General features: G+C 37.5%; 1 protein-coding gene across 1 annotated transcript; it reads left to right on the plus strand.

The window, feature by feature from the left end:
* The first annotated feature begins 397 nt into the window (after positions 1–397).
* Positions 398–13,456, plus strand: LOC130357710 (aquaporin-5-like). The gene is made up of 5 exons (XM_056560438.1): positions 398–760; positions 4,356–4,520; positions 9,334–9,414; positions 9,544–9,729; positions 13,240–13,456. Exons 1-5 carry the CDS (start codon positions 398–400, stop codon positions 13,273–13,275), a joined length of 831 nt encoding a protein of 276 aa, XP_056416413.1. The 3' UTR covers positions 13,276–13,456.
* The last annotated feature ends 426 nt before the right edge of the window (positions 13,457–13,882 follow it).

A 13,882-nucleotide genomic window follows, 5' to 3' on the forward strand; every position in this document is an offset into this window, starting at 1 on the left:
TGTACAAGCCTGCTGGCAAAAAGTCTGCAGAGCAAGAAATGATGATTGAGAAATCTAGTGGAGTGCTGAGAAAAAATGCAGGCAAGACAATAAGACCTTATGAAACAGATAAGAGTGTCAATTCAGTCTCCAATGTTATATAAATCAATTTAATTATACGTCATGCATGAAAAAAAAATGTGAATCCTTTTCAGGTGACACAGAGGGAGGTTTACATTAGGCTAAACTTTTTTTTTTTAACATGTACAACAGGGGTGGAACCTGTAGTCTTCTCCACCTCTTCTCCAACTTGTCACCTGCACAAATATATAAGCTGACAAGACAACCTTACGAATTTACACAGCTGCAAGGAGAAGAAATCTTCCAAGTTTTCATTTTGATTTTAAACATCTCCACAATGAGGAGAGAACTTTGTTCGCTGGCCTTTTACAGAGCCTTATTTGCTGAATTTTTAGCCACACTGATCCTTGTGTTTTTTGGACTGGGTTCTGCTCTGAGATGGCCAGCTGCTCTTCCAACAGTGCTACAGATCTCCTTGGCCTTTGGTTTGGTGATAGGCACAATGGTCCAGGTAATGGGGCCCATTAGCGGAGGTCATATAAATCCAGCAGTGACATTTGCCTTTGTTCTTGGATCCCACATATCCATATGGAGAGGTATTTTGTATGTCATTGCCCAGCTTCTGGGAGGATTGGCTGGTGCTGGTATTCTGTATGGTGTGGTCCCACCACCTATCCGAGGAAACCTTGCAATAAACACAGTAAGTATGACAACTATTTGGGGGATGTGGATGCAGTCTGGTGTATCATTGCGTAGTGCTTTACAGAAGGCTATATAGAAAAAGCTGTGCTATGTATAAATGATCTGAAATAGAGTTATGGCACTTCCGATTTTACATGGTATTGATGGAAGATCAATATTAGAAGGTTTAATCATATTCCATATCTGAAAACTATTATGGAAAGCGGCAAATTCAGTAGCTCTTATATCACTTTAATCATAGAGCACAGAGTGGTACAGGAGGCTTAGAGTAAAGGATTTTGGTTGTCACTAGTGATTTTCCATAGCTGAGAACCTGAAGAGCCTCCATAGTGACCACCAGCCCTCCATTGTTAGGACCTTGCCAGACTAATGCCTATATGTTAGTTTTTTGCCCCCTGTGAGTGTAACATGATCAAAGGGGTAGCAGGCTGAACCTGAATGCCTAGGCTCTGAGAGTCGATCTCATTTAATCATGTATTTAATTATGCAATCATTTCCTGGCAACTATTAATCATTTATAGATGTTTGAGAACTTAGACAATAGAGCAGATTATGATTTATATAGATCTGCACTGATACAAGTATAAACCTTATCTTTTTCTTATAATAAACTTATTGCTCGATAGTATATGAGAAGCTCCAAATGTTTTCCTCTTCATAGAACTTAGTGTATTATATAGAGGAATTCCTGATAGACATTTCATTTATGAGATCATTTAGTAGAAACATGTAAATATATACATATCAGTGATCTTTCAACTTTTTATGGGATTTTTTTTGTGTCCATGTTTTAGTTACTCACCTTTTATGAGGAACATTATGTACCTGATAATTTGGAAGATCAGTTTACAGGTCACTAAGGTGATTTGGGATTAATGCATTTTTTTAGATTTCTCTTAACAAAATGAATCATTATGAGGAGTATTGGGATTCTATGCATGTAACTAATCATCTGGATTTTTTGTATAGTTCTTATTTGATTTATCTGGCAACCAAAATATTTTCACCATGATACAATTATTATGCTGAGTTATAACAGTTACATTTGCTGGTTTGACAAATGTATAAATGATTTATACTGCACCAACATATCGTGTAGTAGGTAACAGAACGTACATGTGTCTATATGGGAAGCTTATAATTTCATAGACAAACTAAAAGGTTGCCAGATAAAATACAAGTTATGCAAGATATATAAAATCACTACTAAGCATTGTGCTAAAGAGAAATGTAAGATCAGTAGTAATCTCTGCGTGAGTCATCTTCGAAACCTTATATTATATTAAAGCATTAGTGTCTTTTAAATAAACTTTTGACATGTCGCACAGACATGTCAAAAGTTTAGATTAGTCAGAGACCTGAGATCCCCTCCGATTGTCGGATATAGCCAGATAGCCAGTTGGAGAGCACTGCTATATTTTGAATCTATGGAGCTTATCTCCTGTAGTCAGTCAGACTTACTGGCGAGCCGGGGAGTGACAATAATAGAAACGTCTTAGAACTGGGACCCCAACCAATCTAAACTTTTGACTTATCTGTGCGCCATGTCAAAAGGTTATTTAAATATCCATATATTATATCCATTCATGTTCTGTTATTTTCATGTGTTACATTTCATGTGTTGCATACTATTTTAAATTTGAATAATCTGTGTAAACCTTAACCATAATACCTTTACCATTATAAGGAGATCCTTTGACATGAAAAAAAAAAAAAAAAAAAAAAAGAATAATTAGATTTTACAAACCATGATCCAAGTTTTATGGCAGGTGGCCATATTTCCCATATGATATGCAGTGAAGGGAAGTAGCGGTGGCACATATCAATGCACATCACCAATAGTAATTGAGTGACAATTAGTGATGGGCGGCGTTGCCCATATTCGAGTTCATAATATTTCACTAATATATAGATGAATATTCGTCCTATATTCACAAATTTCGCTTATTCGCATATTCGCCTATTCAAGGAAGAAAACAGTGGAGTGGGGTGGGGTGGGGGGGGGGGGGTGTTCAACTTTACTATTGGTTGCTATGGATGTTGTTGATTACCTCTGACAAGTGTATTTGCATCATTCTAATTGGCCCTCAAGTGAAAAGGAGGAATATGCGAAAAAAGTGAATATTTGTAATTTCGAATACATAGCGAATATATTCACGTAAAAATTTGAAATGTGAATATTCGTGCCCAACACTAGGGACAATGTCAGATCTTACTTGTAGAAATGATTTGTTGTAGGGTCTGAAAGGAAGATACCATTTAGGAGAAAGGACATATTTATATTTCTATCTCAGTTTAAAATTCACATTGTAGAGCACATATTTGACACTACTCAGGTGTACAGGATATTGCACAAGTAGCTTAATCCAAAATGCAAACATGGAATGTAGAGCTGAGCAGTATAAAAAGGCAAATAGATGGAAGAAATCATATCATGTACATACACAAGATTTTTTTTTTTGCAATTTGTGTCCCAGGACCAGAAGCCAAGAAGATCTTAAATGAAAAAGTATAGCTTCATATTTTTGCTTTTGGTGACTCAATTCTTGTCATTTAAGTAATGATATTTCATATTGCTTATTTTATTAAGAGGAGCTGTCCAATGCTACATAAAACCAAGGACCTCCATAAGGGTTCAGTGCAGCCCAGAAAGTACAATAGACTTGTCACTGGCCTCTCATAAACAGATTCATCCTATAAATGAAATAGCTGTATACCATTTTCTAATATATAGGACAAGGTACAGAAAGAAAACCTCTAATGGAAGATCAGGGGGCATATAGAACTTGACTGATCAAAAGCTTTGTGAAAGATCACTTTGAGTGTTCAGATCCCAGCTGATCGCTAGAATCAATAGAAAAAAGTAGGCAGCTGAGCTTGCTATACATTCTATACATTCTTCTCCTTGCTCATTCCTTGTACATGTCAAATGTTTTGTGTAAACTTGGTGACCCTTTTAAGACATACTCCGGTGAAAAACTTTTTTTCTTTTAAATCAACTGGTGGCAGAAAGTTAAACATATATTTTTAAATTACTTCTATTAAAAAATCTTAATCCTTCCTGTACTTATTAGCTGCTGAATACTACAAAGGAAATTATTTTCTTTTTGGAATGCTCTCTGATGACATCACGAGCACAGTTCTCTCTGCTGATGTTATTATAATAATAATAACGCTTTATTTATTGTTGTCCTTAGTGGGGTTTGAACCAAAGTCCCCAGCACTGCAAGGCAGCAGTGCTAACCTTTGAGCCACCATGCTTCCCTTAGCATACATCTGCTATGCATGGTTGCTAAAATGGACAGAGATGTCAGCAGAGAGCACTGTGGTTGTGATGTCAGTGTTCCAAAAAGAAAGGAATTTCCTCTGTAGCATTCAGCAGCTAATAAGTACTGGAAGGATTAAGATTTTTTTAATAGAAGTAATTTACAAATAGGTTTAACTTTCTGCCACCAGTTGATTTAAAAGAAAAAAGGTTTTCACCGGAGTACCCCTTTAAAGGTTTTTAAGCATTTTAATGGTTCTTATTACTATTTAATTCAAGATATAAACAAGTCAACTAACTAAATACTAATTATATGTTCATTTTACAGCTCAGTAACAATACAAGTCCAGGACTTGGTTTTGTCGTTGAGATGTTTCTTACCCTACAACTGGTTTTGTGTGTCTTTGCATCTACTGACAGTCGCCGGACTGATAATGTAGGCTCTCCAGCTATATCTATTGGCCTTTCTGTTACTTTGGGTCACCTTATAGGGGTAAGTTAATGTTTTCATAGCATACTCTGTTGCTGGAAGTACATACATCTCCCTTTTTTCATAGACTTCATGACTTACTGCTTTATTGTGTTACTATAGAACTATGACTGCTATATAATTATATAACTATATTTAATGAACACCCTTAGTTATATAGATTTGAATAGTCTATCATAATATTTAGGATATTCAGCATTTGAGAACCAACCTGTATCACCTGCAGTCCCATCTTAGATGTTCTCCAAAACTCTGTGGCTCATTGTAGCAGGGAAACTTGGGGGGAGGGTAATGATTTGTCATTGTAGGTTTAACTTATTGGGACAGGGGGCATAGGGGTACACCCTCCTGTTCTGGTACTTAAGGACAGAGGGCGTACTTGTACACCGAGTCCCCTTACCAGAGTTTAATGTACGCCCCGAGTCCCGTAACCATAGTTTAAAGCGTGCTCATGAGCGGAGCATGCTTAAACCCGGTGATCCTGACTGTTTTCAGCAGCCAGGACCCAGGATTATTTCCCGGGCACCGCCGATCGGGCCAATGCCCGGCATTAGCCATTTAGATGCTGTGATCAAAGTTGATTGTGGCGTCTAAAAAACAAAAGTAGAATGTCCTGGCAGCTCAGTGGAGCTGATCTGGACTATCACGACAAAATTGAGATGTCCCGATCAGCTGAGAGGACAGTGTGAGGGTGCTCTCCTGCCTCCTAGCTGTCCGATCAGTGTTCTGCTGCTCCATGCCTGCTCAGAAGGCTGGAGCAGCAGAGCACCTATAACACTAATCAATGCTATGCTCTGGCATAGCATTGATCAGTCTATGCAATCAACAGATTGCATGTTGTAGGCTTCTATGGGGGCTTAAAAAAACTTGAGTGTTAAAAAAAAGAAATGAAAGTGCAAAAACGAAAATTGGCCTCGTCATTATGGTCAAAATGGTCTTTGTCTCCAAGGGTTAAAGTACTAGAGTGAAAGAAGCTTGGATTCTAAGAATATTGTAGACCACAACAATTTCTAGTTAACCTTTTAAGGACGCAGGGCATATGCATATGCCCTGCATCCGGAGTCCTTAAGGACGCAGAGCGTACAGGTACGTCCGTGGGAATTTCGGTCCCCACCGCTAGCCGGTCGGGGACCGGACCGGGATGCCTGCTGAGATCAATCAGCAGGCATCCTGGCACATTGCGGCGATTCTGGATCATTCGGGTATCCAGTGACACAGAGAATAAGGGGGATCAGGGGTGTCCAAGACACTCCCAATCCCCCGGAAGGGATAGGAGTGAGGTGGCAGGGGTGCCACCCCTCCTATCCCTGCTATTGATCGGTCAGAAGCGACCGACCAATAGCAGATCGGGGCGTGGGGGTTTAAGTTCGGTTCCCCCACTCTGCCCACCCATGGTAGTCCGGGCAGAGCAGGGGAACCGTGATGTGAGCAGCGGCGGTGGAGGTCCCTTACCCGGCGGTGATTGGCAGCGGAGGGCGACGATCCTCCAGCTGCGTGGTGTGTGGTGATCCTGCTGCAGGAGGCGGATCAAATGCGCATGGCACTCTCAATTCAGGGCCCTGTCATATTTGAAGGATACAGTTTAGGGCCACATATGGGGTATTTCCATACTCGGGAGAAATTACTTTACAAATCTAGGGGGGGCTCTCTTTTTACCCCATATGAAAAAAAAAGTTGGGGTCTACACCAGCCTGTTACTGTATAAAAAAAAAAAATTTTTACAACAACATGCTGGTGTTGCCCCATACTTTTCATTTTTACAAGAGGTAAAAGGAAAAAAAGACCCCCTTAATTTGTAATGCAATTTCTCCCGAGTACGGAAATACCCCATATGTAAATGTAAAATGCTCTGCGGGCGCACAACATGGCTCGGGAGTGAGAGCGCACCATGTACATTTAAGGCCTAAATTGGTGATTTGCACAGGGGTGGCTGATTTTAGAGCGGGTCTGACATAAACCCCATTTTGGAGACTACACCCCTAACGGAACGTGACAAGGGGTATAGTGAGCCTTAACACCCCACAAGTGTTTGACGAATTTTCATTAAAGTTGGATGGGAAAATGAGAAAAAAACTAAAAAAAATTTCGCTAAAATGCTGGTGTTACCCTAAATTTTTCATTTTCACAAGGGAAAATAGGAAAAAAAATTGTAATCCCATTTCTTCTGAGTAAGAACACACCCCATATGTGGATGTAAAGTGCTCTGCTGGCAATTTACAGGGCTCAGAAGAAAAGGAGCGCCATTGGGCTTTTGGACAGAATATTTGTCCGAAATTGAAGGCCACGTGTGTTTACAAAGCCCCCATGGTTCCAGAGCAATGGACCCCCACATGTGACCCCATTCTGGAAACTACTCCCCTCACGTAATGTGTACAGTGAGCATTTACACCCCATCTGACAGATTTTTGGAATTTAATTTCATTTGCACAGCCTACTGTTCCAAAGATTTGTCAAACGCCAGTGGGGTGTAAATGCTCACTGCACTCCTTATTAAATTCTGTAGTGTAGTTTCCAAAATGGGGTCACATGTGGGGGTGGTCCACTGTTCTGGCACCATGGGGGCTTTGTAAACTCACATGGCCCCCAACTTTCATTTCAAACAAATTCTCTCTCCAAAAGCCCGATGGCACTCCTCTTCTGAGCATTGTAGTGTGCCAGGAGAGCACTTGATGTCTTCACATGGGGTATTTCCATACTAATAAGTAATGGGGTTACAAATTTTGGGGGGCATTTTCTCCAATTACCCCTTGTAAAAATGTAAAATTTGGGGGAAAAACTGCATTTTAGTGGAAATTTTTTATTTTATTTACACATCCGACTTTATTGAAAAGTCGTCAAACATCTGTGGGGTGTTAAGGTTCACTGTACCCCTTGTTACATTCCTCCAAGGGTGTAGCTTCCACAATACTATGCCCTGTGTTTTTTTTTTTTTTTTTTGCTGTTCTGGCACCATAGGGACTTCCTAAATGGGTCATGCCCCCAAAAACCATTCCAGCAAAATTTGCTTTACAAAAGCCAAATGTGGCTCCTTCTCTTTTGAGCATTGTAGTTCACCAGCAGAGCACTTGACGTCCACACATGAGGTATTTCCTTATTCAGAAAAAAATTGGGTTATAGATTTTGGGGGGCATTTTCTCCTATTACCACTTTTAAAAATGTGAAATTTGGGGAAAAAACAGCATTTCATTGGAATATATATATTTTTTAATTTACACATCCTGCTTTAACGAAACGCCGTCAAACACCTGTGGGGTGTTAAGGCTCATGGTACCTCTTGTTATGTGCCTTGAGGGGTTTAGTTTCCAAAATATTATGCTATGTGTTTTGTTTTTTGCTGTTCTGGCACCATAGGGGCTTTCTAAATGCAACATGCCCCCCCCCCCCCATAAAGCATTTCAGAAAAATTCACTCTCAAATCCCATTGTCGTTCCTTCCGTTCTGATCCCTCTAGTGCACCCACGCAGCACTTTACATCTACATATGAGGTATTTCCTTACTCAAGAGAAATGGGGTTACAAATTTGTAAAAATTCAAAAAATGGCTCCATAAGAACATGAGAGTGTAAAAAAATGAAGATTTTGAATTTTCTCCTTCACTTTGCTGCTGTTTCTGTTAAACATCTAAAGGGTTAAACATTCTGAATGTCATTGTGAATACTTTGAGGGGTGCACTTTTTATAATGGGGTAATTTATGGGGTATTTCTAACATGAAAGGCCCTCAAATCTACTTCAAACTGAACTGGTCCCTGAAAAATTCTGATTTTGAAATTGTCATGAAAAATTGGAAAATTGCTGCTGAACTTTGAAGCCCTCTGATGTCTTCCAAAAGTAAAAACATGCCAACTTTATGATGCCAACATAAAGTAAACATAGTCAATATATAATTTATTTGGAATATCCATTTCCCTTACAAGCAGAGAGTTTCAAAGTTAACAAAATGCTAAATTTTCAACATTTTCTTGAAATTTTGGGATTTTTCACCAAGAAAAGGATGCAAGTAACGACGAATATTTACCATTATGTTAAAGTAGAATATATCACGAAAAAACTATCTCGGAATCAGAATGAAAGGTAAAAGCATCCCAGAGTTAATATATAAAGTGACAGAGGCCAGATTTGCAAAAAAAGGGCTGTGTCCTTAAGGTGAAAATGATATCATAGACTTGCATTGAGGGGCGGGGTGTGACGTCGCGATCTTCCGTCTCGGTGGTCGAGATGGACTCAGCCTGAGGACCTCCAGTGGTTCCGGAAGCCGCTACATGTGGGTGCTGCATGGTAGATCCAGGGGGTTCCCAGCAGCGGGACCCCGGCGATCTGACATCTTATCCCCTATCCTTTGGATAGGGGATAAGATGTCTACGGGCGGAGTACCCCTTTAAGGGGATAATGAAACCTTTAGGTACATGATGCACTGTAATGCCCTACTAATTGGCCAAGCAAATTGTATAGAATTATTATGCTTTCACCAGATAGGGCCATCTACTCAATACTGTTCTTATTGCAAAAATTACAATTGTAAATGGTGATTGTGTTTTATTTTATTTCACCTGTTTACAGTTCAGGTTATTGTTACAGTCAAGACTTTATTTGTCATATTACATTCCAATAGGCGTGTAGTGGTAATGCCCAAGATATATGTGTTTTATTTTAGTCTAGCTTGGGCCTTTTTTCTTTCATAGCAAGACAAATAGTTAAGTGTATTTATTTATTTAAAACAAAAAAAGGAAACAAATATGCATATTATGCATAAGGAACAACAGAAAGACTTGTAATTCACTACTGCAATTTAATGAGAATTATATTTTAAATATTTTAGATATACTTCACTGGTTGCTCTATGAATCCTGCCCGCTCCTTTGCTCCAGCGGTCATAGTGAAAAGCTTTCGGAACCATTGGGTATGCACATTTATATATGTTGATATATTCTTACTTAATATAAATATATAGTATTAATAATATAGATAGATAAATAAATAGCTGATTGGAAAATAAGTGCTAATTTGTTCCACTTATTATATTTTGTAGGTCTTCTGGATTGGGCCATTAGTAGGAGGGGCCGTAGGCTCTTTATTGTACAATTATGTGCTTACTCCAACTGTGAGATCCCCCAGAGAAAAGCTGGCCATATTTTTGGGGACATATGATCCGGAAGATGTCTGGAATGAAGAGCCTGAACCGCACAAGAGACGCTCTTTGGATTGTCCTGACCGTGTAAATAAGCCATTCTCTATGTAACATGAATGGGTGAACTCAAATGGACCATGTCTATAAATATCAAAGCAAAGGCCAATGTGCCCATTAAAAGGCTCTTGATATTTGAAAATCAAAATTTCTTCTGTGGTTACGCTGTGCCAGAGAACAGAAAATTTTGGTATTCTACCTTAGATATTCACAATGCTAAGAAACAAAGCTTAATTTATTGCTTAGATGCAGTTTTAATATCAGTTAGTGTTATCTATATTTTGCCAAACTTGTTGATAAAAAAAAAAAAAAAGGCTCATATGTAGCCATGTAGGTGACAATCGGCATGGTGCCACCATAGTGCCGTAAGCTAAATCAGAATTACTGATCGCTGAATACTGGTGCCAAAGCCTAGAGGTGACAAACTGCATTAAGCTTGATATTACAGTAAGAGGGATGAGCTTCATAGCTTGAAGTTAAAAATGCTAAAGCCTCTGTTGAAAACTACACCTTGGCCCACCACTTGATGATTGTGTAGATTATTTATTTACATAGCGGACAGCTTCCTCTAGTAAACATATTTATCAGAAAATATAACCATGGCTCTGCACTGCCCAAGCGCTAGTGTGGAAAAATGGTGATTAAAGGAGGATATTCTCTTAAAAATATTTATTCTGGCCAGAGCTCTTGGGAAAAAGAATAGTTTAGTGGCTATACACTGGAATATTTGGAATTAAATCTAGTTAAAATCCCAGATCCTGGGTTGATTTTATGCAAGGCATGAACAACAAGAAAAAGATTGTAAACACCAGTGTGCAATACAAACAGTACCTCATGGGAGGAGCCCCTAAACACAAAAACACACTTTTTTTCTAGAACAAATTTTTGATCCAAATAGCGAATTATGGCCTAAGTTTTACGGAAAATACTATAAAAGGAAAAAAAATCCTCCCATTGTACAAATTAATGTAAATTAAACGCTGCCATATATTATCCAGAATATTATTTCTCAAAATAGATGACTCCTTCAAGATAAAAATATATTCTCTATGTCCTTAAGGCCACAAATTGGACCTTAAGGGGTTACGTAAGCATTGCAGTTTGCATACAGTGTTAAACGTTAATTAAAAGAATATTACCTGTCTCAGTTAAGAAGCAAGAAGCTTTGAATATGAGTTATTATTCATGATAAAGAATACTTTCCTGCACGACACTTGTGCTCAGGTAGATTTGAGAATGAAAGACTCCAGGATATAGGAAGATATATGGTCCAATTTCATGGTAGGATAAAAAAGGACAGTTAATAAACATAGTGCAATAGTCCAATAGTGCAATTTTTTTTTAATTAGTATTTAGTGTACAGTTTGATTATAAATATATGGAGATCTTTGCTCCCTTCAGAGTTACATAATTTCCTTTTAATGTATCCCATAATATATTTGCACATGTTATAACTGCATTCATGTTGATTGTGAGATTAAACTATTATTATATTATTAAATTTTTTACTGGTTTACCATACTTTGTGCATTTTTTTAATAAAATAAAAAAAATTAAAAAAAACACAGACCATCGCCCTTCAGTATTATAAAATATACTTTTTAGTCAAGATTGAGACAACAGCATTAACTTTTATATTTAAAGGGGATGCCCACAATTAGTAAAAGAATCAATTTTTACTACTACTGGTCAAAGCCCACAGACAAGACTAGTGATGTTTCTGGAAAAAGCAGACCCTTTGTAATTTTGGTAAACTCCTTTAAGACTTGTATTCCAGCCAGCCAAAAAAAGGAAATATCTTTTCAATTGTTAGTTCCCGTCATAAATATGAAAAATAAAGTTGATTGGACCTAAGATACTATGATGCTTTAGACCATCTGAAACATTGCATTAACATAGCTTGCATTTACATTCTATAGTTTAGATTTATTGTTTCTATAAAAAGAAAAAAAGAAAAAAAAAAAAAAAAGCCAAAGCAGGTCCTGGCTTGGCACAAATTATAAATTCTATTAAGGAGCATGAGTTAGTCAACTTTTTACTAGAATCAAATAGGTTTGGATGGGTGGAATGATGTTCTGTGCATTAGGGTAACATTAAAAATCAAGTTCCAAATTTTACAAGTATGTCCTTCCTAGGAATGGATAGGTTGCATGCTGTAAAGAAGGCTTAGTCAATTTATTGCTAAACAGATGTTGTGGAGCAACAGGTTTTGCTGGCAAAGCCTGTTGGCATATGTAGTTCCACATAGCTGGGTATTGGTAAGTTACTAAGGAGGTTTGTTGCTGAACTCCTTAGTTATGAATCCTGAGGGTCCTCCATTGTACGTGCATTGTAAGATCATTCTGAACTATTTTAGTTGGCAAATGTATAATAGTATTTACCACACACTATTATTATGTAATACATTCAGTGTTGCTTTCATTATTTTAGAGGTGGTAGTGGAAAGGGTGGTAGCAGTAGTAATGATATTAGCAGTATATGGTTGCATATGGTATTAATAGAGACTTAGCAATGGTACTACTAGTGGTTATTACATTAGTAGTATAAGAAATAATAATTGTAGTAATACTGGTAACTCTTGTTAGCAATTCTAGTGGTTCAATTCAATTCTAGCAGCATTGATAGCGGTAGTAGTAATTTATGGTAGTAATAAGTATTATACTAATGGTTGTACTACACATTTTTAGTTATTTTGGTGGTAGGTGTAATGCTAATTATTGGAGTACAAATTATGACAGTACTAGTTATGGCAATTATTAATGGTGGTATTAGTTATAGTAAATACTAATGGTGTTACTAGTATTAGAAACCATTAATGGTAGTACTAGTTATGTAATTCTTAAAGGGGTACTCCGCTGCTTAGCATATGGAACAAACTGTTCAGAACACTGGAGCTCATGTCATGCCCCACCCCCTCAATACAAGTCTATGGTAGGGGGCGTGCGGTCATGAGGGGGTTGGGCTATGACAGCACAAGCTCCCGGCATCGGCACCAACGTTCTAAACCGTTTGTTCCAAACGCTGAGCAGCGGAGTACCCCTTTAATGGTAGTATTAGTTATAGTAATTATCAATGGGGTTACAAGTTATAGTAATTATGAATGGTGTTATTTGTTACAGTAAATATTACTGATGGTATTGGTTGTGGTAATTATTATCGGTGGGATTAGTTATAGTAATTATTAATGGCGTTACTTGTTATAGTACTTATTTATAATGTAAGTAGTTATAGTAATTATTATTGGTGGTGGTAGCAAACATACTACTACAATGTTCAGAGTGATGCTACTACTAATAGTTATGCTAGAGGTGTAATTTTTCCCTCTGCTTGATCTGAACATGCTTAGTATGCAATAATATTGGGTGAGTCAATGAAGTGTCACTGATACTCAGTAATGCATAGTTTGGAACATTACAATATCTCAGTAGTAATTTACTTGTTGAGCAATGTCTATTACTGATGCACTATTAGATTCTAATTTAGGTTTTATAATAATTCAAGGATAAATATATTGTCTTATACTTGATGTGTATATTTCAGACTGTTCTACAACTTTCACGCCTAAAAGATTGTTGAACATCCATCTGTCTAGGGCAACAAAGTGTTATGCATCCTCATACCAGAGACCAAACATCATAGTTGGGAAGCTGCACATCCGGACTATTACCCTTGTTGATTCGCTTGAACTACTAGAGAACCAGATACCTCATCGCTTTATATGGCATGTCCATGTTCTTCATCTTGAGTTCCACCTATTGCATCCTGCAGTCTTTAACAGCTTATAAACAATCTAGTAATTGATTTGCTTCTAAACAATACAGTAACTGATTTTGTAAATGATTTTGTAAAATTTTGTTCATATCATTTTTATTTATTCTTTTCTATTGATTTTTGGGCTGATGAAAAATTAAAACATTTCATAATAAATAAAAACCCCATCATCAACATAGTACACTTCATGAAAAGAGCTCTGCCAAGTACATTTAAAGGCTTGAACTGTATAAAAAGTATAAATAACTTAACTCTCACGATATAACTTTCCAATTGCAAATAAAAATGGGTGGATGAAAGAATGAGATTCCTCCTCTTGGAGCAATCAGCAATATAATTGTGTTAGAAGATTCACACCCTGTTTTTTCCATTATACATAATAAATGTATAGGAACAAGGCAGTTTCATCCTC

This window comes from Hyla sarda, chromosome 2 (genome assembly GCF_029499605.1).
Source record: "Hyla sarda isolate aHylSar1 chromosome 2, aHylSar1.hap1, whole genome shotgun sequence".
NCBI lineage: Eukaryota > Metazoa > Chordata > Amphibia > Anura > Hylidae > Hyla > Hyla sarda.